Source organism: Hirundo rustica, chromosome 5, assembly GCF_015227805.2.
Source record: "Hirundo rustica isolate bHirRus1 chromosome 5, bHirRus1.pri.v3, whole genome shotgun sequence".
NCBI lineage: Eukaryota > Metazoa > Chordata > Aves > Passeriformes > Hirundinidae > Hirundo > Hirundo rustica.
The window spans coordinates 11266763-11294729 of NC_053454.1; the positions used below are offsets into that span (position 1 = coordinate 11266763).

General features: G+C 39.2%; 1 protein-coding gene across 1 annotated transcript; it reads right to left on the reverse strand.

Annotated features, from left to right (window-relative positions):
• Window positions 1-27945, reverse strand: MAN2B2 (mannosidase alpha class 2B member 2). Its single transcript, XM_040065107.1, has 19 exons — window positions 27788-27945; window positions 25282-25428; window positions 21605-21710; window positions 18935-19107; window positions 17570-17685; window positions 16389-16566; window positions 14990-15188; window positions 12347-12537; window positions 11301-11487; window positions 10351-10484; window positions 8045-8301; window positions 5890-6081; window positions 3884-4136; window positions 3668-3778; window positions 3361-3553; window positions 2564-2716; window positions 2074-2186; window positions 1116-1233; window positions 1-233 (listed from the first exon to the last, which is right to left on the reverse strand). Exons 1-19 carry the CDS (start codon window positions 27917-27919, stop codon window positions 139-141), a joined length of 3048 nt encoding a protein of 1015 aa, XP_039921041.1. The 5' UTR covers window positions 27920-27945; the 3' UTR covers window positions 1-138.
• Window positions 27946-27967: the final 22 nt, after the last annotated feature.

Consider the following 27967-nt stretch of genomic DNA (forward strand, 5'->3'; position numbering starts at 1 on the left):
TTAATTAAATTCAATGTTTATTCCAAAATGATTTTTTTTCCCATTAACAGCAGTAGAATGTTTTTCAAGATCATCACTTGTATCTTGAAACAAAACTTCAAAGATATTACATATTCACCTGAAATACATCATTAAACATTATTGAACCTGAAAGTATATAAAGAAAGTCCTTATTTCCTTGGGGTGAACAGTTACTATAAATTCTTCTGAGGTCTCTGTGCTGTTGAAGAATTCTGTAAAACACAAAAGGTAATTTATTACAGCATCTTTACTCAAATGGACAGGTTATTCTATCATATCAGTTTTAACCCATCCCTTCTCTAAAAGCTAATGTTTGAGCAGATTCTCCTCCCTAAAACTCTAAGCAGTATAGAGCCTAAGATGTACCCATTCTTAATATTAAAATACACATAAATTTATCATCTTTTCACACACTGACTCACACAGAAAATGTGCAATGACTCCCCAGTCATGCACCTTCTCTTCATCATGAATAAAGAGCAAACAAGCTCCAAGCTGCAGGTCAAATAGAGCTCTAAACTCTCACCTCACCCATTCCAAAACCTCTGCAAGCTTTTTACAAGGCACAACATGTAAGTGACTGTAAGGACATTGTCCAAGCAACTAACTGGAATCAAATAAAATGAGGTCACCCACAGCACTGGATCTGAGTGTCAGCCCTAACTTGAATCATACCCACAGAGTCCTTTAAGCTGATTACAGCAGAGATTTTTAATTGCAGCTGTGTTTTTCTGCAGCATAGGCTCAAGCTTAGATAAACACAACTCATCAGCATCTGACAAAATCAATCTGAATTCACAAGTGTGAATTCAGAAAATAGACACTTCTATTTGGCCAAAGAAAACTCCAGAAAGATCCCAAGTTTTTAACATTTCTAGGCAAAACAAGTGATCAGATAAACACAACAGCCTGGTACTTGCAGGGAATCTCAGCTAAATGTTCCTACCTGCAGGCTGTGACAGGTACCAGGTCTGTCACACAAAACAGCAACACATTTCTAATCTTGCAAATTTTAAAAATATTTTTAACTAGACTATTCATCAAGCTTTAACAGTCAACAACAATATGGACATCAACCACCTTATTCCACCTACTTTTGCCTGGATATTGTGCAGTCTTCCATTTCCACCGCTCCAAAGTGTTCACATCCCAGGTGCCTGTGAGGGATCGCTCTTCCACTGCCATCACTGATCCCAATCCCTTTAGCAGAGACTGTGAGTAAAGAAAACACCAGGGAGTCCACAGACAAGAGCATCAACTCCCCAGCCTAGCACACAGCAAGACCAGGTAGAATTTTCAACTCTAGCCTGTTAATTAGAGCAGAGACTTGAAAAATCTGCAAGGTCATGCAACACAAGGGGAAATACAGACTCATTAGGCTTCAAACTAAGAAGCTGAGGCACTGAAAGCTTCCTCTGCATTGTAGTACAGAGTCTATTAAAAGGGCTGAAACTCACACTCCTTTTTTAATGGAAACAGAGAATCCTACACATTGTTCCCCATGTTTCTGTAATGACAGTCAAAATAACAACCCCCTGCCATGGAGTATAAAGTAATCTACTTCCATAGGAAAGATCAAATAAACATGAAACTGAAAAAAAGCGAGTGCATGATGGAAGTGACAAAGTTTGAGCACCTCACAGAAATAAACTGTAGAGAAAAAAAATGTTTTCCTTTAATCCTGTGCATGTTTCATTAAATATAGGTACGATTTTCAATAACTAAAGAAACAACAAAACAGAATCATACTCTGCACTGGTCAAGGTACTGCAGGGAAGTGTTACATTACTAAGAGCTCAGCAGAACCAGTCCCACCCATATTTAGCAGATCTTCATGCGTGCCTACGGCACTTCATCTGAAGTAATGGCTTCTGTTTTGCAAAGCTAACTAAGAAAAAAAGGCTCACTTCCCTCTGAGGTTAAAGTTCTACTAATACTTCTGTATCCATCTTTTGTGTACTTTATAGTACACAGGATGTGTCATTTCAGAACCATTTTTCTCTGGAGTAAAAACACCTCACTCAGAATTCCATCTCAAAGGGTTAGATTTACCTTTAGATCTACAATCACAGGCTTAGACAGCACAGGATCCTCTCCAACCTCATACAAGTGTCTAATTCTTAGCAGGACACGACTGAAATCTGCATCACCTTGCTTCTGTTCACCTTCAAAAAAAAATCAAAATGCATGTATTTTCTCAGTTTAAATTTAAACCTAAGCCTTAATTTTTTTTTAAACTTTAAACTCTCATCATTTGAACTTAGTTCATAGTTTTTAAAGTTAGCAAGAGGACCGATATCAGGAAATACCCAGCTCCCACTTTGACAGGAACATCACTAGCAGGCATGACAAACTCATGCAAGAGAAATATTTTACTGCTTGGGCAGAGAAATAACACACAATTGAAATACCACACAATTAGCTTTCTTGATTGAGGAATTTATCATTTTGAATAAATAAAAGTACTAGCCAGAGAAGAGAGAAGAAAAGAAAACCACTTTATTCAAGTGTAACATCCAGCCACATTTTTGGAAGCACCTACCCATGAGGATGCTGCGGACCTGCTCTGCATGATTAGAGCTGTACCTCCACCCTGGAATGCTCAGAGTCTGGACATGAAGATTAGGTGGCACAGTTACAGGCAAATCATGGACTGATTTCTGCTGAAGTTGTCTGGGTAGCCTTGGTTTCTCTCCTCCATGCAAAATAAAACAAAACAAACACTAAACATCCATCACACACAAGCCTGGCTAGGGCACTGTGGAAGGGTAAAGGGCTTTTTGCTTATTCTACCAAGGCAGAAGCAAAGTAGATGATATGCTTTCTCCTCCAAGGCGTTCCAAGATACAAAGCAGAAAGCAGCATGATTTCAACTGCTAGAAAAGTGTATCAGAGCTTGGCATGAAACAAATTTCACTGCAGTTTGAAATTGCTATTTCACTACCAGGCTTCAGTTTTAGTTCATAAGGCAAACTAACATTTTTAAAAGGGCGACTCAAAAATGGTCATTAAGGGAGCTGATATATGGTGCTCTACCTACTTTGCCCTAATTCCCTGTGTGAACATTCTGTTCTCATTAGAGGCTTAAAAATTTATTTTCCTCTGAAAGTAGAGATAATTATGTAACAAGAGAAACATTTCACACACTTGGACAACATCCATGTTCAAAATGAATGCAAAGCAATTAGCAGGCTCTAAATCTGCCTCCTAACTCACCATATACTAACTTTGCCCCACAGGAGGCTTGAAGTCTGCGTTTAAAAACTCAACAGCATAAATCAAAGCAACAAAAACAAGCCATTCAGATGCTAAAGATAGCATAGGAAACTGAATGATTACCTGATAATGCTCCAAACATTACTACTGGCCTATGCTCCAATGCCAGTCCACTTGTCCGATACAAAGTATTGGTGAGAGCCTTGGTTCCTAGAATAAGCCAAATTACAGGGCGAACCACTGAAGAGTCATTCAAAGTGAGATTGTTATTCAGGTTCCACTGAAGGTTGTTCCATATTCTCCTGTGTAGCATCACCTGTATTAGGATGGTAAATGTCACAACAGGAATCAGCCATTAGGCTTTACTTACATTATCAGCAGCCATGAAATTACGCTCACCTAGAAAAAGAAATAAAAATGTATACTTTACCTCGACTTGTCCATTCCCTTGACTTGATACACCATGAGCTCTTTCTGAAAGCAGCATCAACCTTGTGCTATCATCTTCAATGTAGGCAGTCTGCACCATGGGGTAATAATTCTGTAAACACAGAGCAAACCACGCAGAGATAATATTAAACCAGGGAACAGTAACGGAGAACAAAGATAAGACACAACTGACTTTGGATTACAGCTGTGTGCCTACCCGAGCCACTGTGTTATTCACATAGGCCTTGAACGGTCTTTTCTGCATCTGATAGCCATTGTTGTCGGTGTAGAGAAGTTGTTTGGTGTTCAAATTTGTGCTTGTTCTTAGAACTGCTTCACGATTTAATTCCAAAGGCCCAACGCTGTATTCCTGCTCTATCCTGTGGCAAAGCAGCTTCCCATCGTAGCCTTCTGGTACTGAATACAGCCTGGTGTACACTGCATGTATGTATTCCTGAGAAGTAACATTGCTATAAAAATGAGAGGAAGGATGCAGAGTTTACAAAGTGGAGCACTTGATTGGTTATGACAAAACTTGCAAGGCACTCATGGTGTCATCCTACGCAGACAGCTTTCTTGCCTATTTTCTATTTATTTCATGTACAGTTATTTTTAATTTCAATTAAATTAACATGTACTCAAATATACACATATTTTCAAATATACAAATATTCAACCAGAGTTAAGTGATATCCTGTAAGTTTCCTTAACATTACAAGTTAATTACAAGAATCAGGGGGATTCTTCATTTGATTACAAAGGCTCTGTTTTTCTCAAAACTAACAGCAAATTTAAAAATTATCATGACTCCCTAAGCAACACATTTACATTGTACAGAATACATGCATTTTTTCAATCTGGGTGACATCAACTTTGATGCAAGAATTCTACACTACTTTCCAAAGGTCCTTCTCAACTACAATCCTTGAACAATGTCATGTAAACCAAAAGACTTCAACCAAAAATCAGATTTAAAAGAGGGTGAAGGGTTTATAGACTGATATAACTTTAACACAGAAAAGTAGCTAGTTCATCAGGGGTCAGAGTGACCTCATAAAGGATTCTACTTTCTCTAATTCGCTTTCAAGATAGATATTCATAGTTATGAAAATGTATGTCCAATTTCCATCCATGTAAGATATTAGCTGCAATATTCATTAAATTGTACAGAACCAGTTTCTCAACAGGAGTTGCATTAAAAAATGTACCACAGAGGATCACCCTAACCAATCCCCACATCCCTGCCTCCCTCCTGCGGCAATGTGTGCTTCAGAAGTGGGCCCATGTGAACCTCATGAAGTTCAACAAGACCAAGTGCCAGGTCCTGCACCTGTGTCAGGGCAATCCCAAGCACAGGGATGGGCAGAGAAGCTGGAAAGCAGCACTGAGGAGAAGGAGTTGGGGGTTTTGGTTAATAAGAAACACAACATGAGCTGGCAAATCTGTGCTCACAGCCCAGAAACCCAAACATGTCAGGGCTGCCTCCAAAGCAGCACACCCAGCAGGTCACAGGGGGACATTCTGCCCCTCTGCTTCCCCTTCATGTGACCCCAGCCACAGTACTGCATCCAGCTCGGGGGCCCTCAACATGGGAAGCACAAGGACCTGTTGGAAGGAGTCCAGAGGAGGGCCACAAAGATGATCAGAGGACAGGAGCATTTATCCTATGAAGACAGTTTAAGATTGTTCAGCCTGGAGAAGAGAAGGCTCTGGAGAGACCTTAGGCAGCCTTCCTTCAGAACCTGAAGGGACTTACAGGAGAGTTGGAGAGGTACTTTTGACAAGGGCATGTAGTGATAGGACAGGGGGAAATGGCTTTAAACCAAAAAAGAGTAGGTTTAGATAAGATGTTAGGAAGAAATTCTTCACTCTGAGGGTAGCGAGACACTGCCGCAGAGAAACTGTGGATGCTCCACCCCTGGAGGTGCTAAAGGCTCTGGCCTTGGCCCTGAAGGTTGGATGGGGCTTTGAGCAACCTGCTCTAGTGGAAGGTGTCCCTGCAGGGGGTTTGGAACTGGATCTTTCCAGTCCTTCTAACAGCACCAATCCTATGACTCTATGATTTACAGGAGGTGCTTCCTCAGCAGTACATTCAGCAGACGTATGGTTCTTTTGTCAAAATCCTGAACAGTAGAAATACACAGAGCTTAGGAGTAACTGTACAGAAGTAACCTCCTACACAGCTGAACATTCCAGTGAAGTGAAGCTGTAATGGTGTTGTACCTGTAGAAATACTGCCGTATCTCCGTCATCAAGTTTCCAGACATCACTTCCAACCCCACTGCTTTTGATACTGGAACAGCTGAAGCATTTGGTGCAAATAAGTAGTTATCTGAAATGGGCCCTTCCTTTGTGTCTCCATTCACGTGGTACTCAAGGAACTCCTGGGTGAACTGGACAGTCTGGTTAGTCTCCCTGAGAATCCACAGTAGAGTAAAAATTATATAACTTACAAACATATTTTTAACATGATAAATGCAAAGCTGAAAGCAACAGGAATGAGGCTGGAAATTTAAGGACAAAAAACTGTTTCTTCACAGTGGTTTGATTTTGTGAGACTGAGCAAATGAGCACAGCAAAGAATTAAAGTGTTTACTGTTAAGATATATGACAATTTGTAAGCAAATGGAGTTTCTATGTAATTTTCTTATTTTTTTTGTAGAAGAGAAACATCTTAAGATTAAACATCATTTATATATACATATATATACCACAAACATCATTGTTTTGATGCCACAGTTGCTACAGTATTAAAATTAACCATTTCACAAGAATGAGGTACACTGCACTGTGCTAATGAATAATTAGGTTCATTTAACCTTGTAGCTAGGTGAAATCAGCATGATGCAAGTTTCCATGTTTAACATGGGTAACAATAAAATCAACAGGGTAGCAACATTTACAATCACTCACAACCTACTGAATCTCCTCCTCTCTCCACTGAAGTTTACAGTTTAGCTATTCCTGATTTATTATCACAATTTTTAGAAAGTCATATGAAGGCAATTTAAGATGCTGCTCTCAGCTACCTGCTCTGCCTTTGGCAACTTGCTGTGGCAACAGGAAAAATCACTTAATCTAGCATATAAATTTATAGTGCCAAACATTTTATCACATGTTAATACAGCTACCCACAATTTGTAATAACTGATGAATCCAAGTGTTTTCTACCACTTCTCTTTTGAGGCACTTTTAGTGCAGGGACAGGATCTAGAAGTTCTAACTGTTGTAGCTGAATGTAAAAAGCTTCCCAGTCGAAGACCTCAATTTTTTCCAACCTTTCCTCCCATTCTGACCTGTGAGGCCTCATTCTTTCCCACTATCCCACTGCAAACTTTCTGAAAATCAAGCATTTTGAGCTTGTCTGAAGGCATGTGAATAAAGTGAATATCTCATTTTCCCTACATGCCGAATTCCAGCCCTTACTGCCTGCTAGAACAGGATGGAGAAAACTGGAATCTGAATTTAGATTTTTGTTCTTCTGCACTATATTTCTCATAGAATCTGGAGACAGTTATGATCTGGAGGCACTCTGAGAAAATACTTACTCCAGGGCTCTTAGTTAAGGTCCAGCTATACTTCTAAAGCTGATTTTAATGATACTGGACAACAAGTTCTTGTTCTAGGAGGCAGATTTATGAGTAAGACTGCAAAGGTGAAAGAGATCTAGCCAGGACCACACCAGTGTCAAAGGGGTCAAATATTCCATCAGTACAGGTGACATCCATAGGTGACAATCTGAATCCTGAGCAGGCAGAATGCAGCAGAACCGCGCTGAAGCTGAGGAAACTGGGCCAATTCGCATCAGCTGACAAAGACCATCTGAAAACCTCAAATCTCACCTAAATCTTAAGAATTCTTTCATTTTATGTGCCTGATTAAATGGAAATGCCTTAGATAAAAGTTTCCTTTCAAACAGTTTTGTAGCTTTCTACCACAGAAACAGTGACATGGGACAAACACCACTTAGTATAAGTAAGCTCTTACTTTATCACTTGAGGCTCATTGTGTAGCTATGGTGTATGTGCTCACTTAGTAATTTTTAATAAAAATGCACATTCATAACCCTCTTCTTTTGTTCTAAAGTACACTAAAACTCTGCTGATGTACTAGTTATTACTGTGATATGTCATCTCAGACCACCTGCAAGGTTAAAGAGGGCAACATCACAGGACTAGTGTGGAATCACACCTGCGCTAGTGTTGAAGCGTCCTGTAAAAAGGAGAGCATGTGAAGTGGGGATAAATAAAAATTTTAAAGACCGTAAAGAACATTTGTTGAGTCTTGGAATTAAGACACATAATACAGTCCTTGGATTTATTTTTACGAAGTGTTTTACAGAATCTGAAACCTTATTGAAACAAGCAGGCAATCTCACCTGTCTGTGATGCTGTGCATCAGGTTTGTGTTTTGGTCAAACACGATCTGGTAGCAGTTGTTAACCACAGGAAACAACTGTTGACTTTTCTGACCCGCACGAGTTAAGTCTCTCCGCCTGTATTTGATTGAGCTCCCAATAAATGCAGATTGTTTACCATCCAAGGGTTTAATACTGTATTTTCTGTAGCTCAGACCACTTATTTCAACTAGAATATACAGATCATAGGTAGACTGGGATTCCACGGAGCTTTGAACCTGTGCGTTAGCATACACAAAAATGCTTCATTACTGAAAATCAATTAGCAAGGCAATTACCTTCGTGAGTTGTAAGCCCCAAATTATAAAAACTAGCTTCTACTTTAATAATAAGTTTCTAAACACACCATTCTTATAATTCTTAATTACAATGTAGATCCACGCTGCTTTTAATTGGGACCCCGGTGAACTTGGATTAAGCAGAGCCTTTCTAGTGAAGGAAGGAAGTCACTAAGCAAATTAAAAGGCTTCTTTTAATGCGTACATGGAATCATAGATTTAAGATCACACTGCAGAATGTCTATATGAGCAGATATAATCACATATTAAATTGATCAATCAAATGACAGAAAAGAGACTGAAACACAAGAGACATGACTACTGCAAAAAAAGAAAACTCATGACAAGAGGAGGAAGCACCAACATGCACCCTCACCTTAGGGAAGGCACATGGAAAAGAGGGCAGAAGCATGTCACATCCTTTAGAACAGCAAACAGAACACCACTGTTATGTAGTACTGAAATACCTTAAACAACAGTTTTTAATAATCTTTCAATTAAGTGTAACCAGCCCATTAATGTTATATACTTTAGTACTACTTTAATTTGGAGAAAGAAAATGGGACTAGATAAATACTGAACAGATTCTGTAGACAAAGAGGCTAGTTATGACTAACAAGCAATTCAAGCAAGCTGTACCTTCACACTGTGGACTGACTTATGTCCAGTTACACCACAGACAACCTAACAATAGTGGCATCAACAGGCCTTACTCCCATTCTCTCCCTTCACAATTCTCGTGGCACGTGGTGCAGAAGGCAGCAGAGCACTTGCCAAAGCTTCAATTCCTCAGCCACATATTCAGACCAATGTCCTGAGCTAAAGTTTTCTATCTCACAAAAGGAAAGAGTATGTACTATGAATGCACTTTTGAATTGCACATACTGGAATTAAACAGCCCCAAATCACCTTGTCATAACTGCTAAAGAGATTTTACTTAGCCTCTAGTGACTATCCACATGCATATAAGAGTAATGTCTTAGCAACAGAGAATACAGATCAACTTGGTACAGAGAGTTTTGCCTTTTTAAAATAAGGGCAACTTGCCTTTAGGGCATCCTAAATCCTGAATAAATGCCTTGAATAAATGTCAATCTCATCTTTGTATCTTACATGACTGAAGTCATTCAGACAGAATGACTTCTGGGAGGTAAGTGACTGACAGGCAAGCATGACCATGTGCCAACCCAAAGATGGTTTCCAGATAAAGGCAGCATGACCTTATGCCATCACATGTACTTGTACAGGAACAAGGAACAGCTACTGTGCTTCATTACCCGACTACAGTGTGCCTCCATGCAGGGTCACAGCCATAAGCCACAGGTCACAGAAACTGTGCAGCTGGCAGAATTGGCTGAGCTCTCTGGCACCTCAGGGACAGAGGGGAGAACCTGCAATTGCACCAGGCCTCTTCAGGCCTTACGTGCAGGAAGCATTCCTGGAGTTTTATCAAGCCACTGATGATGCATTCTGTACAGCAGATGCTCCTGAGAAAGGCTAGTGTTAGCTTTCACTTGAGGCCACTTTCTTCCCTCCCAGCGAACAGCTGGCTGTGTCTTGGAGCTTGGCTATGACAGAATGAGCCATCAAATAGCAGCTGACTGACACCAGTTTCTAAAACCTACACTTCTTAATTCTCTTCTTTTCCTTCCCCAAGGCAATCTGTCAATTGTACAAACAGGGCTGTCAATTGTAAGGCAGCGCTTCAACATTAAAGGATTTATTTGAAATAGTGTTTTTTAGAGAAAGAAAAATAAGGTAAGAAGCACCAGGTCACACAGAGCAGACATGGAAAGGACAAAACAAACACACTGTAAGAGCAGCAAGTCCTTTTGGACAGTAAAAAAATCTCTCTGTTGAGACAACAGGCAAGTAAAAACAATGCCTGAAGGACAAGTAGGAAAATCCCACTTGGACAGGAGATAGAATCCAGTCAGTGCAAACTGACAAGTGTGAGAAACGTAACAGAAAGAAACAAAGCTGAAGTACCTGTGCTGGCACAGAATATCCCAGTTCATCATATACACTCATTGCCTCACTGCTGACAGAAACCGTGACAAAGGTAGTGATGTTCCATGCCAGTGGGTTATAGACAACAACATACTGGTCAACCTCTGTAGCACCTTTGTGCATGCAAACAAACAAAACTGCCAGTCACTACATTATGTATTTTTAAAATGTGGTATTAAAACCTAGGTACAACTATCTTACAAAATTTTAACAAAAAACCCTGCAGTAAAACTTTGTAATTGAAAAAGGAAAACATTTTATAGTCCTTCATAAAAACCTCTTCTGCTTTATTCTTCTATTCTCTGCCCAATCAAAAAGCCATATATTCAGAAAATGACACCTGAGTTGAATGTGAGCGCATTTAGTGAAGATAAGCTGCTTGCAACTCATTGTCATGCAGTATTAACTTTATCAGAGTTATACAGAAGATCAAATGAGAAGCCTAATTTAAAAACAGCCCTGTGAAAATCCAAATTGGTCTGTTGCACAGCCCACGGCACTGCTTACATCTGACAGTTTAAAAAGTTTCCAAAGTAAAGATAAGAGGGAGTGCACAGTCTTTAGAATAGACTTCTTAAAAATCCTTTTACATTTTTTACACAGGCTGGCAGAACATTTCTTGACTCTGACTGCGCTCCTTATCATGTAATGCTCTGCTGCAGAGTAAAGTTAGTTCAGTTATTACTCTGATCAGCACCTCTTCCACCCCTTGTTTTACATTTGAGCTCTGAATCTGAAAGCCAGGTCAAATACATGCACTGAGTTCTGTCTAACATCAGCTGAGAAATCCAGGGTCTCATAAGGCAAACAGAATTTTCTAGCCATGGTTCACAGAATTTACATGTACATAGTATGTTGCTTGTTTTGGAGGAAAACATAATAGCTTTCATAAGGTAGCTTGAAAATTGGAAAATCTGTGCAAAAAGTACCTGGTTTTCCTGAGTCTTTAGTGTAAACAGAAGAATAGACCTCTCCATTCTTCTTTGCATTGTTGATATCAAAGATTATGGAAGCCATTAGCTTCTTTACGTTCAACATTCCATACATCAAGTTACTCAGGTACATGTCCTTCACCTTGGGAGACTCTGTGCCTGTTATACCATCGTGGTGCTGGACCTTATAATTAAAAATAATTTGAAAGGTGCAACAGGATGACAACTTCAGGTTTGCATTTTTATTAACATAATAGTCAACTAAACTTCTGACACCTTAACCCAACAATTTAAAACAATAAAGGATGACAGCTGTATTCAGATTCACATTTTGCCTATTCTGAATTCCCATATGCTGCATGAAATGGTCAAAAACAAGATTCATACAAACTTCCCTTTATACATATCCCTCTTTTAATGTACTAAAGTTGCCTTCTTAGAGGAAAAATCAAACAAGTTACCAAAACCAAGAATGGAGCAAATATACTGTAACAAGGTAGATTTTCCATTTCCTACTTAGATCTGGTCATTACCTTAGCAGACAAAGTAATTACTGACAGCAAAAGCACTGAGGACTGCAAGTGGTTAATGATACAAGGCTAATCACTTAGCTGCTGAACTTTGAAGAAACAAATCTGTCCTTCCTCTTGTAACTTGCAGAGGTAGAGATTATCAGTAGTTTTCAATTAGTTCCATTTCTGTTTGTTTTTTATTTCTTTATAAGAATGATTTTGTAAATAACAAAACTAATGCTAAGAAAAGGAATTTCATATGCAAAGTTTGAAACCACATACTCTTTCACTGGTTGAAAAAAACATTTGCCAGTAAACGTGTCTTGAATGCATGGTTAAGGGGCTGAAGTCATGTTTCAGGACAGTTTTTTGAAAAATTGCTTTATTTTTACTTATGACTAAGTAAAGGGGGAAAGTTATTTCCAAAAATATAAAAACAACTATGAGACACTCTAGCTGAAATGCTTGTGCAAACTTTTCATTTGGAAAATAAGCATCTTCATTCAAAGTAGAAAATAAATCAATCTTTACCTCTGAAACTGCCCATCTTAGACTCTGAAGCTGCTTTAAGGCTTTATATTTGCAAATAGAACCTTCTGGGTGTTTCCAGACATACTGTGTGAAAAAGGATTCTCCAGCAAAAAGCAGTGAACTTGCTCTCCTTGCAATTCCTTTCAACGTGCTCCGAGAAGTATAAAACCCAGTCCATGCTTGGAATGGCTCTGTTTAGAATGGAACATCAAAATACATCTCATTTACTCTTCTCCTACTACTACTACTGTCCAGCTCCTTACATGAATCCTACTGGGGATTTACACAGCAGCCATCAAGTAGAAAGGTCATAAAGCCTCCAGAGAAACTCAGCTTGGAACATGCATTTTGAAAAACTATCATCTCTCCTACAGACCTAGTAACATGCAAGTTTGATACAAAGCCAGTACCAATCAAGTTACCCTGTGTTAATGGAAATTTCCTCCTTGTGGATCTGCACAAAAGAATTTTGGAAGTTTCACTGAAGCATATATTATTATTATTTGTTAATAAAATAGATTATAATCTTTGGTATTTGCTTGATACACGCACTTTACATTTCAACCTTTTAGTCAAAGAGATTTAGCTTAACTTTAATTTCTTCCAAATAGAGTAGAAACAGTGACATGATGACTCCACACTACTGCAGCACAAACTACATCAAAAGATGCCCTCAAGTGGTTCCTGGAAGTTATTTCAACATTCTGCTTGTGTTAATGTTTCATATGCTACAGAATGAAGTAGGAAACAATTATTTGTTTTTAAAACCTTCAAATCTCCTTAGGGGTGGCAGTGCCTCTTTGTTTGGGGGCAATTTCTTTTAAGATACACTAGTGATAAACACGTTTTCCAGAAAGAAGCTGCAGGAAGTGTTTTCCAAAGAGCATCCATGCAAACTGTAATGATTTGCTATCAGCCCAAGATCAAAGGCAACAATTAGAAAATAGGATCTTTTGCCCAAAAAACTTCAGGACGAATTAGTTGTGGCCTGAAAGGTGCTAGAAGTTTCAACAGTATGAATTCCATTTTAGTTTTCAACTAAAGCAGAAGAACCACACATACGTTATCAGCACACTAGAATGAATGCAGAGTAGAAGGAAATACTTATCTGGGACTTAAAACTTGAGTTTCCATATGTCATAAGTGACACCAAACCCAATAAGTGACTCACAAAAAAAGGGCATAGCAAGAATAAGAGAGGATTAATCATCAAGAAGGAAAACAGCATGTGGGAGAAAGTGCACTCAAATCTATACTGCAACTGCAAGGCACAGAAAGTCATTTGGGGAAAAAACTACATCTCTGTGTGGGCACCCACCTGGAACACTGAAGGTGCTATTATGCAAGCTAATAGCAATTGAATCCTGCAGGTGAATTATGCCAAAAGATAAAGGAAAGAGCCCAGATGTAAAAGGATATTAGCAGTTAGAACTGGCGATGCTTTTATCAGCAAGTTGCTAGGTATGACACAATCCCTAGGGGGAGGTGAGGGAGTCAGTCCATGCCATGATTCACAGGAAGCAATGGTTATTTTTATTCATTGAAAAGTTAACAGACACATTACAGAACAGTCTGAAATATTCGTACACAGCCAAAAAATGGGATGAAGCAGTGGTAGCTACAACTATACAGAAAGGTGCTTTAATGAAATCAATGGTATTTTAATAATAAACCAGGCAATAAAATAAATTAATGCTGCGTTTAGAAATTGAGAAGTTGGCTGTGTCTTCTCTCTGCATACTTTGATATGAGGTCTAAAAGACTAAATTTATTGGGGAAAAGAATTAAAGGGATGTTGGTACAGCATTATTTTTTTGTATTTTTCTAGTACCCTTCAGCTCTGCTTAAAAAGCTAAGTTAGAGCAGCAGGTAAGATGCAAGCAAACAACAAGGAGCTGCAAAGAACTTTTCTAACACTGTATTACAAAATTTCAGAAATACCGACAGTATTTTTACATGTTTAGAGTACAGTTGTAAGATAATTTTTTCTAGCCCCAGAATTTGAAATTCTTTACTTTAATGAAAAAGACAAGACTTTCTCCTACAGGAGACTTTAGGGGCTCATCTACATTAGTATTTTGTTTGGATCAGGTCATCCTTACCTAGTATGCTTTGCTTTATATGAAAGATTGGATTTGGAGCTCCTGATGCTCCTGGGCTCCTGATGGATGCAACAAGCATTAGTGGGCATTCAAGTCTATATGACCAGATTCTATATCTCCTGCTATTACTTAGAGTGTGGCCACCAAATCCTCAGCACGGAGCGTTTTGCTCTGGGAACCCCCATCCCACTGCAGTAACACAGAACTACCCCAAGAACTCTCAGATTGCCCTGGTCCCTTGGTTACCTGTAGCTTCTTCAGATATCCACAGACCACTCCACACCACACTTTCCACCTCTGGTTTAAGCTGTGCAATATCCAGTTCTTTCTAACAGTAAAGTTGGGACGTCATTCTATTTGGCCACATACCCATCTTTTTTACACAACTAAGTTGGGATCAACTTGTCTGCTGATGACACCTCATAGAGTGAACAAATCTTATAAGAAGGCATTCTTCTTCTTTATTACTCAGTTTCCTTAATTAAAATTTTACATATGTACATTTGAGGCAGACATTTAGGCAGCTGTGAAACTTAATTACCTGTTGAATATGGAAGAAAATCTTGAGAGTCCCGAATCTCCCATGTAAGATTCCTGCTATAAACTGCTTGGAAGTAATCACTGACAGTGGAGTACTGGACAGTCACTCCAAACTCAGCAGAATGCTTGTTAATATAATCCACCAACAGGTCCATGTTAGAGTACTGAACAGATGCATTAAAGAACTGTTTGTCACAGCCCTGAAATACCAAACACAGAACAGCCAAATCACTTCGGGTCACATAATTAAGGAGGATCATTTTTAACACTAGTCTGTGTTCCAGGGGTATTTCTTTTGATTTTGACTGCTCATATAATTGATACCAGTTACAAAACTATCAAGACTGGGCAGGGTTACCCACACAGATTGTCTGTAATCATGAAAAAAATCACTAAAAAGCATAGAGTTTTAGAAGCATATATTCTCTCTATTTCTTTATATGGCATTATCACAAGCACAGAAACCCAGAAGCAAAACTGTGGGTTTGGATCTAGAAGTTAGGGATTAATTTGTACTATTCAAAAATTCTCCCCATTACAGCACAATTTTCATTGTAGCACAACTACAGAGTGTTGTGCTTCTCTTTTTATGTCTCACTCTCTACAAAAACAATAAATTCAATATAAGCAACAGTGTCATAAACACAGGAGAAAAACAATTCAGTGACTCAAAGCTGCATCAGACAGAAAAAGTTTGTTTTTTGTAACAACAGATATTGTGGTGAGATAACCCATAAAGAACACACATAATTCCTTTAATATTGTAATTATGAGACCTACAGCGTCCATCACAATTAGAAACCAGACTGTACACTCAGTTTAGGCAAAGTTATTCTTTCCTAAGGACTTGAAAACAGCAAGAGCACATCAGTGCTGTATATACATGTAGGATGTAATTAACATAGCATATTGCTGAAGAAAGTCTTTGGATGCCCAAGCTGGGATATGCTTGCTTATGGTTCTAGCTAAAATACAGAGACTGTAGAATAAAATCATTACACATCTGACAGAAAAGACCACATCTACCCAAGGGTCATACATTTTTCTATAATGCTGTAATTTTTTTTAATGCAGAATTATGTTGAGCTAAGCAATTATAAAAAAGAGATCATTTAAATAGACAAAAGCAAGGGGTGAAAAAAGGAAGCAATACTGCAATATACAGTTATGCAAGAGGTTATCTTTACAGTTTTGTCACTTCTTTTTCTATATTGAGTAGGGTGGAAGACTTGATAGACAACTGGCAGGCTATACAAGGAAATTTTAAATATCATTACTAGTCAGTCATTTGGACAATTATTAGAGAAACACTTCATGCCACGTGGTTTGTACCAGCATTTCTGCAGCACCTACTGCAGCAAGTACCACCCACTTCCACTCTGTGTTGAGCAGGCACTTACCCATGGCCACAACACTTCCCCCGTCCGGAACCAGGCTGCTCTCTCCTTAATGTTTGCCACCATGGTCTGTGCATATAGGTGGAGGTTAGCATCTGTAACAGGGAGACTCATGTTTGGATAAACACCATCTTTTGGTGGATCTGGGAAAGTTGCAAATCCATTCCAAAAAAATCCTGACCTAAGAAGAAGCAGAAAGCAGTAAGCTGTGAGCAGGATTCACTCAACTGGGAAAAAATACATCAAAATGTGCTGGTATAAATTGTACATACCCAGGGAATAAGAGGCAAAAAAAAATCTGTTTATATTCATTGGTAGCATTTAGATTTAAGTATCTGTTTGGGGTGGAGGTAGAGGGAAGAGTCTCTGGTTTTCTTCCAACACTGTGCAACTTTTCAAGTCCCTGCTGCTTGCTGGCATAGAACAAAGAAACCATAGGACAAACCAGCAAGCTTTGTAACAATGAGGATGTTCCCCCAAGTAGACTTGATTTTCAAAAAGCATTTTACAGGATAAGTCAGTAAGCAAAATAAAATTTTCAAAAGTTCTCAAATTTCTTCACAAAATAAATGGCAATTTTTTGCTGTTTTAGTTTATACATGGACAATATACACAATCTTAGCACACGATAATGCTGAAAACTCCCACAGAAAATCAATTAGCAATAGCCAAGTCCTTACTGAGCTTCCTGGGGCTTTTAAATCTTTACTTTTAGGCAGAGAAAAAAGACCCCAGTCCTGCTTTGGACATCTTCTGTTTACAGTAATTAATTTGTTTCACTTTTTTTTTTTTTTTTTTTTTTTTTTTAAAGGACTGACATTTTAAGTCAGTCACTGTATTTTAGGTAGATGAAAGCCACACCTATGTTTCAAGCCTCCTGGTGTAAGAAAACAAGTCTGTCAATATTTAGAAGTATTTTTTATGATTGTCAGTACTTAGTGTCACTTTTGAAAATTCAGCTGTTAGGTACTGAGCAAACTTCATTTATTATGGTGGAAAGCTGGGCATGCTTAATAATCCTTACCCATATCTACAGAGTTTAGACATCTCCTTGACCTACCACAGGTCAGGAAAAAGCAGCAGGATACTTTTGAATGAAAACAATCAAAGAAAATGCCTAAACCCCAATAATATAAACTCTCAGAAGTGAACAACATTTCTGCATATTTGGGAAATCTTTGGACCTGTTTGAAAAAGGTAATTGTGATGGAGTACAGTAGCTGTACTGATCCATAACGTGGGTGAAGATCTCCTGTTTTTCAGCTAAGGAAGGAGAGCCCTGCCATACAAACTGAAGCTTCTGAAAAACAAAAAAAGGTAAGAAACCGTTAGCCTTGATGGCATTCACAGAAATACATCATTAACAACTCAAGACTTCAGAGTTCCCATCTTCCCTTTCACCACTTTTAATACTTTTAAGTGCTTTTTCTGAAGATCCAATGGTACCCCAGGCAAGGTCACACACTATATACAGGAGGCCACATCAGTGCCCCTTTCCATTAGAACTGATGCAGAAGGAGAGGAGGCAGCACACTGCCAGCATACTAAAATCTAGAGATAAGCCTGGCTTATCACAGATCAGCTGTTTCAATGGAAGCTAAACACCTATAAGCTAGAAAAGATCCAGATGTAGTCTGACTGCACTGTAGTCAGTGGGAATCAATGTTTAACTGATGTTAATGTTTAAATTTTACTGAAGTAGAATTTTTCTGTTTTGGAAACCTTTAGACTGCTAAGGGCCAGAAACAAAAACCAACTAAGTGGGCAAAGATTGTCAAAAGCTCATAAAAGATTTTAACAGAAAGGAAGCACTGCAAATCATTGCAAACACAAGGTGCCAGGTCCAGGCTTCACTAAATTCAACAAGAATTCTGTTGTCTTATTCAGAGACACTTGAGTTTTACCCAAGATTCATAAAAACTGCCTAGTGCCCAGAAAACAGCAGTGAAAGCCCCTTATTTTCACATAATGTAGTGAGTAAAACTGATGGCAGATCAGGGTCCAACACAGTGATATGAAAAGCATTTACTGTGTATGGGACACTGTGCAAGAGAAGGCAGAACATGAAAGAAAACCTGAATTCATCAAAACCATGACTAGCTTCCATTAACTGACCTGGTATCATTAATTTTACAGGCACAAATAAATATTCCAAGCCTGACAACACTGTGCCCAAAGGTTACACTTCAAAACCACTCACATAAAACCCAACAGATACAAGATTTTCTCAGGGAAAGCTGGAACTCCTAGATGTCTCTGCTTCAAACACTCCTAAATCAGTGTCCATTTAGACTTGACTATTTGCCCACATTTTGTGTCTTCTTCAGGCTGGACTACATTTTATCACTGACCAGAAGTCATGAAGACATTAACTGACCACATAACCCAGATTTAGTATGTTTCACCATTACCACATGCAATCAGCATGTCCCACTCAAACAACACCTACATTTTCTTGCACAGATGACAGAGATTCTTATCTTAATGTCATGGTTTAGGTTACTGTAAGTAGAGGCCAGCAACGGTTTCATTCCTAAGGGTATTTTTACCTTGTTCTTCTGCATGTCAGCCTTCAGATCATAGTCAATACGAGAAATAAGATGAGCATTGAAACCAGCCAGAGCAAAAAGAGTTGGTGTTGTAGCTGAAGCTCCAAAAGGATCAACATGCCAAGAAAACTGAGGCCTGAAGCCAAAAGTTTCATACAAAAACCCATGACCTTCTGCAAAGCAAAATGTGTTTAGGTTAGGAACACTTCTAAAAGTTATTTTCACAAGCTTAATAGGCATATTGTGTTACAGGTGAACACTTCAAGGACAGCTTCTTGTTGCTGTTTCCCAAAGCATTCTAAGTTTTGGGAATTTAATCATACACAGCAAAAAGTTTCATACTGACAATGTTTATATTTTTATCCCAAGTATAACTTATTAACATTATAAAAGATGAATAACAAAAAGGAATTATGATTAGAGACAAGTCTCAGAAAAAGCACATAGATACAGATTAGTTGAAGGCCAATAGCCAGGTTGGAGTCTGCACAAAAACAACAACATGGGGTTTAGTTTAAGTTTGCTCAAATCATAAAACCCATTCTCAGAAAATTTAGTCTCATATTAATGACAAAGGGGCAGGGAAGCAAGCCACCCACTAAACAAAACTAGCATGAATATGATTACTAGTCATATGAAAAGAAAAAAGTCAAAGTAAACTTGATACAAGATATTATTTACAACCAATGTTACTAATGTATTTACGAATGTTACGAATATAGAAATGCGCTTTGAAAAAAGAAACGCGCAAACTAGGAAAGCCCAGACAATAGCATGAACCCAGAAAAAACATTTGAACCAAAGTAAAACAATCAGGAAAGCATTATATTTTCTTTGGAAATTAGGTATATTGTACAAGGACTGTCACCATTAAAAAACCCAGAAAATAAAGGAAGAAAGGGAAAAGGAGAAAAAAGGAGGGGAAAAAAAGGAGGAGGAAAAAGGAGGGGAAAAAAAGGAGGGGAAAAAGGAGGAGAAGGAAAAAGGAGGAGGAAAAAATGAAAAAAAGGAAAAAAAGAAAATTGCAGATCATTATTTTATAGTTACAGAATTATGCTCAAACTATTTGAAAATTTATTTAAAAATACAGTCATATCTTCCCTGGTTTGGAATAACTGCATTTCAAATTTTAATACATTTGAATAACTGAGGCTGCAAGGCCTCTTTTCACTTCATCTTTCCCATGGTTAATGTCTTCCCTAGCTAAAATATTTACAACATATTTAAGTATTCTTATGGAAGCATATTTGAAGCAGAGGTTTCTAGGCTCCTCCAAAACACTAGGATTCTGGACACACAAGAGAAGACACGAAATCTAGACCCCAAATGTCTGCACTGCCTTTGTCTTCTCAACTTGAATTTCACACAATCCATTTTCTTTGTATGTACTCAAACTGAGCAGAGTGCCTTCAGGAAAAGTAAATGAGAATTTAAAAACACATTAATACTTTTGTTCCTGATGAATACATTACCAAATTTGAAATTTCTTATTTTTAAATAAAGATTATGTTTACACTGAATGAAACTCTAAATCAGAAATAATGTCTTTTTCAGCTAACTCCAATGACTAGAAAAGCCGTGCTTGTGTTTAACAAAAGGTCTCTTCAATCATTTTTGTATTTTATTTGGAGAATTCCTAGGCTCAGTGTTCTAAGCTTGTAGAGCAACCTTTAAACACAGGAGTCGGAGAGAAAAAAAAAAAGTTCATGTCCTCTCCTCCTCTTGGCCAGTGTACTAAAGCTCAGAAGCAGCTGCTAATCCTGTGCTCCTGATAAACACTGACAAGCAAGGAACAGGGCCAGTGGCGCTGTGCAGCCAGATGCAGAAAACAATACAAGTGTTTCCTGGCCCTTTACTGTCCCATGTAGAAAGCTGACCAGAGCACAGCCCTGGAGCAGGCAGAGTTTCCATCAGCCATGGCAGCTGGTGCTGACACATCCCCTCCCTGCTACGCCCTCGTGGCACAAAAGAGACATCTCTAGCACAGTGGCGGCATCAGTTATCCTGCTTCTGTTTGCAGCAACCAATGCAAAGAAACCCATGCACCTGAAGACTCTTCACACCACCAGATGGACAGGTATAACATAGAAATGTTAGATGCAAGTTAGAAAATTAAGATGGCAAACAGCACATGTCTTGGAAATATGCATCGCTTTCTGACAGAAGAAGATAATGATTACAAATGGGGGTTTCCCCATCAAGGACATCTTTCAACTAATTTTAGTTGGCCTCAGTAACATTCCCTGGCCCCCTTTCTGCAGAAGACCTTGCCAGAACAATACAATTTCCCCACACTCTGAATTGCCACCAGGGGTTTCCTTGAAGAGTGTTTCATACCCTCAATTTCACCATAACTATCTTCCCAGGAGCTTAAGTTCTCAAACACACACATACAAAAGACCTCTGCTTCAAACAAGTTTATACCTGACAAACCAGCTTTTGGTAACCTTTTTGCCTGCTGCAAAACTGTCATGTCACAACCATTTTTATTTTTTTTTAAGCAATGACTTTTATACAAATAACACACAAGCAGTAAAAAATAAGAAATGCTTTAATTAGTTCTTAAGAAGTCAGAAAATAATAGCAATTTTGGAGTGGAAAAATGAAAACCAAACAAAACCTCCAAGGCTGTAACAATGAAAACTAGAAGTTAAATGCAAATATGCATACCCGTCAACTGTAAAATTTGATCATCAATTAGTGTCACGGCTTCATCATGCATCACTTGCCCTCCAATGACAAATTCCAGTCGTCCCTCCTGAAGCAACTGATGGACCTATGATATTGAAATTAAGACACAGAACATAAGCGTCATTTCAGTCTTATCCAAAAAGGCTGCAAATTCATTTGGTATCACAGCACACTACCCAGACACAACATTTGTCAAGAAAGCAGCTAGGACAAAAAGCAAGGTAAAAGTGAGATAAAAGTCTGTCTGTACTGAGGCTATCTAAAGGAGAAAAACAGAGAAAAAAGTGTTTCAATGTGCTGCACAGTGCATTTGATTTATCCAGCTTACACTGAAACCAGGTAACAGGAACAAAGGATGCACTGCCAGGTAGACATTGACCTTCTGGTGTTTCTCAGTAGTGCTGTTAACTGTGCCTTCTTCTACTGTCTGAACACCAGACACTGCCCTGGCAGCAGCCTGTAATCCTGCCTCGAGGCAGCTAGAGCTGGAGGATTAAAACAGAAGATACTAATGCTTCTCCCAAAATCTTCCTCCTGCTGCATCCACCTTGGCTTAGGGAAGGCATTTGGTGGCTGGATGAGGGAGCAATATGCAATTCCTTGCAAGCAGCAATGGAGCCCCAGGCAAGCAGTAATATCCAAGCAGCAATATTCAGGGCCCCAGGGTTTTAGCTGGAAACTAGGTCTGTGGGATCCAGGAGACAGACTGCACCATCACATCGAGGCCACAAACATCTTCCTCTACTCCATATGCATCTATCTTGCCTTTGGGGCACAGACAAGTTGCTCAACTTGTGACTGACAGAATGCTTTATTAAGAAATAGTTATTCCACAGGTTTGCCTGCCTGAATAACCCACTGCTAATCTTAATTTCTGGCCTTTTTCCTTGTTCAAAAAATGTCAATACATTACAATCTGCTCAACTTTTGGGGGTGCCTTTTTTTTTTGGGGGGGGGTGGGTTTTTTTCTCTTGGGGTGGGGGAGGAGTTGAACTTCAGCTCCTAGAAACAACAGGTATGCTGACAAGTACAGCCTTCAGCAAATGCTGGATGAAGTGGGGGGTGGTGTTTGGAGGGAGGAAGGAATAGTCTGTGTCCCTTTGTGAAAGTGTTAGGAGTCCTCTGGTTTTATTTTAGTTGCTTTAGAAATTCAGAGATATCTCAGACTTCCAATAAGTAAAGTTTATGCAAATATGTATTTTAATCCTCAACTTTTTTTTTTTTTTTTTTTTTTTTAATCTGTCACGTAGGATGCCATTTTTAGAGCTATTAGGTTTATTTTCCCAGGAACCTTCAGTGTCTACTCAGATAGGATGCCAGATTGTCAATTTTGATTATAATCATTTCTCTCCTTCACAATGTTGTGAAAATGCTTCAGGGCTCAGCATTCCTAAATTAGTTCCAGCCGACTGTGGTGACTGATTAGCATGCTGGGAGACCAGATAACTGATATCTGGTGTCAGCACAGAACTGGCCCTGACCTACATGAAAAGAATCCATGATTATTATTCCCCATTTGGATGGATGTCCAAAATATACCTCTGACCCAAACTTGGGGCCACAGAAATGATTTTTTTTTAGCGTAAGTTTTGTGGAACCACTGCGAGGCTGGAAACACAAGAAAAATAATACAAGTAATTTAAGTAATATCCAATCTTCCTCCACCCAAAAAAAGGAAAAGAAAGCAGTATCTGTAAAGACAAGCACTTTTTCTGATCAGAAGGGGGCAAAAGGAAGGAGGAATGGAGGAAACAGATGCAGCAGTACTATAAGCAGCGAGATGCTATGGTGTTAGAACGTATCTGTTATCCTTGGAACCATTTAACCATCAACTCATATCTACAAACCAGACAGAAGTGGCTACATATTGTTTTTTTCCCCTAGTTAAAGCAGCCATACATCAACCCATGCTAAGGAGGTAGGAATGGTTCACACAAGAAAATTCTGTGTAAATAACATGTTCTAAGAATTACATCTGGCTGAATACTGCTGCAGTACATTTCACTCTTACATATTTTCTTGTCAGAATTGAAAAACCAGCTTCTGCACCCCCTGTACATTTTACTAGTTTTTCATGCTACAGTTCCAATTAAAGAGAACACTTCAAAACAAAATCTACAATTAAATAATTAAATCCTGTATTCCAAGTAAACCACTAAATGATGGGAAAAAAAGAAAAAAAAAAAAAGGGAAAATTAAAACCAGCATGCCTATATCAAGGAAAATCATTAATGCTAGAGTTCAAGTGGAAAAAAAACAAAGCAGGGCAGTAATCAGAGTGACCTAATTTCAGGAACCAATATTTGCAACTTGCTAATGTTAAAAACATATAATTTATCTGCAAATTAGAGCTTCAAAGTTAGACACACAGATTTAAGAGGAATTTAGTTTTAACCATTTTAATTTTGAGAGAAGAAACTATAAAGTAACTAGAGAACTGACTACACAATGTGTAAAAACAACAATTACAAATAATTAGGCTAGGAAACTAAAGCCTGAATCATAGGTACTAAATTTTGCACTACCAAGGTCAAATGTGATACACATTATTCTTCTGGATTCCACATAATAGCAGGAATAGATACTAGAAACATGGGCCTTGACTTTACATTTGGGTTATAGCAGCAGAACACACTTGAAATAAGATCAACTCACCTTTGAAAGTTGGAGGACTCTCCTGTCCTTCTACAAAGCAGTTTCTAAGCTTTTTCATTCTGCACTTAAAGTACAATTTTCTAATTTAATGAATCCACAAGAAAATTGCCCTACAACATGCAAGTATGGGCAGAGTGACCCCACAAAAACTGCAAACTGCATAAATCCAGCAAAACCTTTCATGCAAAGATTAGCTGTGCACAGGCTGTTATCTAAATATGGAACATAACAAAAGATTCAGAATTCAGTGAAGGACTATGTTAAAAAAATAAAAAACCAGACATGAGGTATGTTTTCTACATGATCCTTCAAACATCCGGAATTTTCAAATGCAAAGAACTGTTGTTTGCACCCTGGTAACAAAACAGACCAAGGACTTCTGTGTAAGTACCCATGGGAAGCTGCATCTGTACAGCCTTTGGTTTTAGGATGCAAAATAAACAACCAGCTGCTAGCCTATCAGTCCAGTCTTTGATTCAGTGTGTTTCTTTCATGTCAGAGGAAAGAAGAAGTGACAAATAATACTTCATATTGACATTACTAGAAAAAGCCACTGCCATTGAATGCATAGTCGCTGCTTGCTGCACTATCTTTGTTTAAAAATGGCAGGTTTTTGGGCAGTACTTACCTGTAAAAAACAAAAAGTTCCTTCTTGTAAGCAGTGTTAGGTGCCAGATGTTTTAACAGATACTGGTGCGGCCTGTTTCAGGTTCATCCACATCTTAAAGTGGTGTGCCCCCAGATAAGCAAGTTGTCAATGAAACAAGAACTGTGAAGTGTAAAAAATCTTCAGTGCAAAGGTTACTACCTCCTACTGCTCTAATCTATAGCTGGGGTTTAACCTCTTGCAACTGCCTTTAAAGTTCTTTAAGTACTAGATTCACAGACAGCTTATACTAGACCTGGGTAAAAAGCACAGAGTGTAGTACTTTGCCCCTATTTGTCCCTTGAAAAGAGTGTGATTTCTTTGTTGGCAGAAGCATGGCTCTAGTGCAATTTACCTGCTGCTTCTGTGTATCTGTGGCTACCATATCCCACCAGAGCCGAAAGAACTCCTGCTCCACCGCAATAAATTTGCGCTGCTTTCCTTTCATTAACTCTTCTATAACAGTAGTGTAGACATTTGCTGCGTAAGCGTGCATACTTTCCTGAAAGAAAGAAAAGAGTACATAAGCTCTGTTTTATCTAAATTAAAAGGGCTGTTTTATACACTCATTGGGCTTGAGAAGAGAGGTATTAAAAACTTACTATTTGTTGCCCACTTCCTTCGTACCCTCAGAAAGATCAAGTTTGGACTACGTACAGCCTTTCGCCCTTCTGTTTCAGAAAACATCCTCCTGGCTGGAGACCTGACTAGATCAAGGTGTAGCTTCTCCCAAGACCAACACCAATATAGGCTTTCTTTTAGACACACTGGAAACAACCGGTTCCTCATTGATCATCTTAAATCACTGATGCCATGAATGATAATATTTTGCACCAACATAGTTAAAGACCCTACATGCACACTTCATGCTCCCGTTCCAGCTCTTCTTTTGATGGCCTGAATTACCAGAATTGCTTCTTCTGAGCAAGTATGACTGTGTTGTGTATTACCAGTACAATGCAGTGATACATCTACTGTAAATTATACCATTATGAAAATTGCTTGATGTTTCAGGATAGAGTAAAACCAAGTTGGTAAAAGAATCGTAGAATGAGTTCAACTGCTGACACAGAAACACCAGTGAAAGTGTGAGATTTTGTGCATCTACCCTCTCTTGCTTCTAAAAACACCTCTATTCCAGAATGAGGCCTATGGGCTTTTATTGCTATGCAAATATGACAGGTGTACCCATCAAATAATCTACCACACTGTTACAGCCTATGATATGGTATCAGATTAACAGCACAACTTTCATTTTGAAGTTGTGCACATAGAGATACTTTTTGCACACTTACCTCGACTGGAACAACTTTTGTTGACCAGATCCAGTCTTCCACTTTTTACTTAATTTTAAAGTGATATAGAATGTCTAAAGACAACAGCCAACATCCTAGGATTTCCTGAGATGTCTGTCTTTCCTCGTAACAAAGTTATCTGCATGTTATTGGACAGTTATTTTACACTAACCATAACACTTATCTACTTAAACTGCTGATACAAACCACAAAATGTATGTCTTAAAGTGGCTGACACAAAGATCTCTCCCCACTGAAAAACTAATGGACATGATATGCAAAACACGAATGCAGAGTTTCAATTCAGGTAGATTTCCTACATGAAAATTACCATTTAAAATAAGGAGATGAGGTAAACCAAATCAGAAATTAACTTTTCCTAGCCCCTTGCTTTCCACAACAGAAATCCAGCCACCTTTGTAAACATGCTCATGCCACTAGACAAAGGAAAACATTTGAGTGTAGGAGGAATGGCTTAAAACACGGTTGGGTTTATCTAAATAATTTCTTCCTTAATTATTTTCCCATTGGTTCGCAAGTGTTTTTTGAAATCAAGATTATTAGAAACTTAAATCAATGTGAAATTTTAACTAAGGATTTGAAGTTTTAGTTTTGTGTTCTCTTATGCATTTTCTGACTATGAGCTTGAAGTATTAAAGGAGAAATTAATTAATCTTTCCTAAAAAAGGGAGACAAAATACATGCAGAGCAGAGACAATGGATGAGCCACTAGCTCTTTTTTACTAGTTAGGCCTAATGACATTTCACTCTAGTGAGTGAAGCGTCCACAGCATCTTTCACACATAAATGAAAATAATTCATACTAATGAAAAAGAATTCAGGATTTAGGATTTTGACTAACTAATGTAAAAGATAACAGGCACCACCTGATTTATTTTGCCCTGCATCTCATGTATTTAGCAAAAATTAGTTTGCTACTGTATTTCAGAGGCACTAGGCTCCAACCCTACCCCAGCCATTGAGGACCTGGCATCCTGCTCTCCTCTCTTAAGAAATGACAACTTTTCATGGGGTTCTGGCTTTGTAACAAGATAAACATAAAGACCATGAAAATCTGCCACATAAAGCCCCATCAAACAGAATCAAGACTTGACTTAAATAAGTAAATAAATAAATAAATAAATAAATATCCACCAGGAGCATCCTGCTGAACACAGGACACAGACACTCACAGTTCAAGGGCACGGCTCCTAGGCCAACCATGCCTCCTCCAACGGAGGATCCCGAAACACCAGGGCGTGGAGGATACACCGGGCCAGACTCGGGGCAAGAGCCGCACCGGCCAGGGATTTGCACGTTCCTCCGCAGGGAGCTCGGCCGGGAGCCGCCACAGCCCCGGGAGTGTCACAGCCCCGGGAGCCGCCACAGCCCCGGGAGCCGCCACAGCCCCGGGAACCGGCAGCGTCCCGGGAACCGGCAGCGTCCCGGGAGCCGCCACAGCCCCGGGAGCCGCCACAGCCGCACTACGCGGCTCCGGGCAGCCCTGCCTGCGGCTCAGCCCCGGCCGCAGCGAACCCACCCCACCCATGCGGCGCCCCCGCCGACCTGCACCGTGTACACCCAGCCGACGTCCATGTGGCTGTGGGCCACCACGAAGGCCCGCAGCTCGCCGCCGGCCCGCGGGAGGAGGGCGAGGAGCGGGAGCAGCGGCAGGAGCAGGATGCGCGGGGGAGCCATGGCGGCCCGGCGCTCCCGCCGCACTTCCGCGTCCCGCGGCGCCGCCTC

Bases quoted from the DNA above. Each gene is read 5' to 3' on its own strand.
- MAN2B2 (XM_040065107.1), bottom strand. From the start codon at position 27,919: ATGGCTCCCCCGCGCATCCTGCTCCTGCCGCTGCTCCCGCTCCTCGCC. The intron at 25,429-27,787 runs GTCGGCGGGGGC...TCTTTCTTTCAG, and splicing joins GCTGGGTGTACACGGTGCAG to GAAAGTATGCACGCTTACGC. The intron at 15,189-16,388 runs GTAAGTGCCTGC...TTGGTATTTCAG, and splicing joins GGGAAGTGTTGTGGCCATGG to GGCTGTGACAAACAGTTCTT.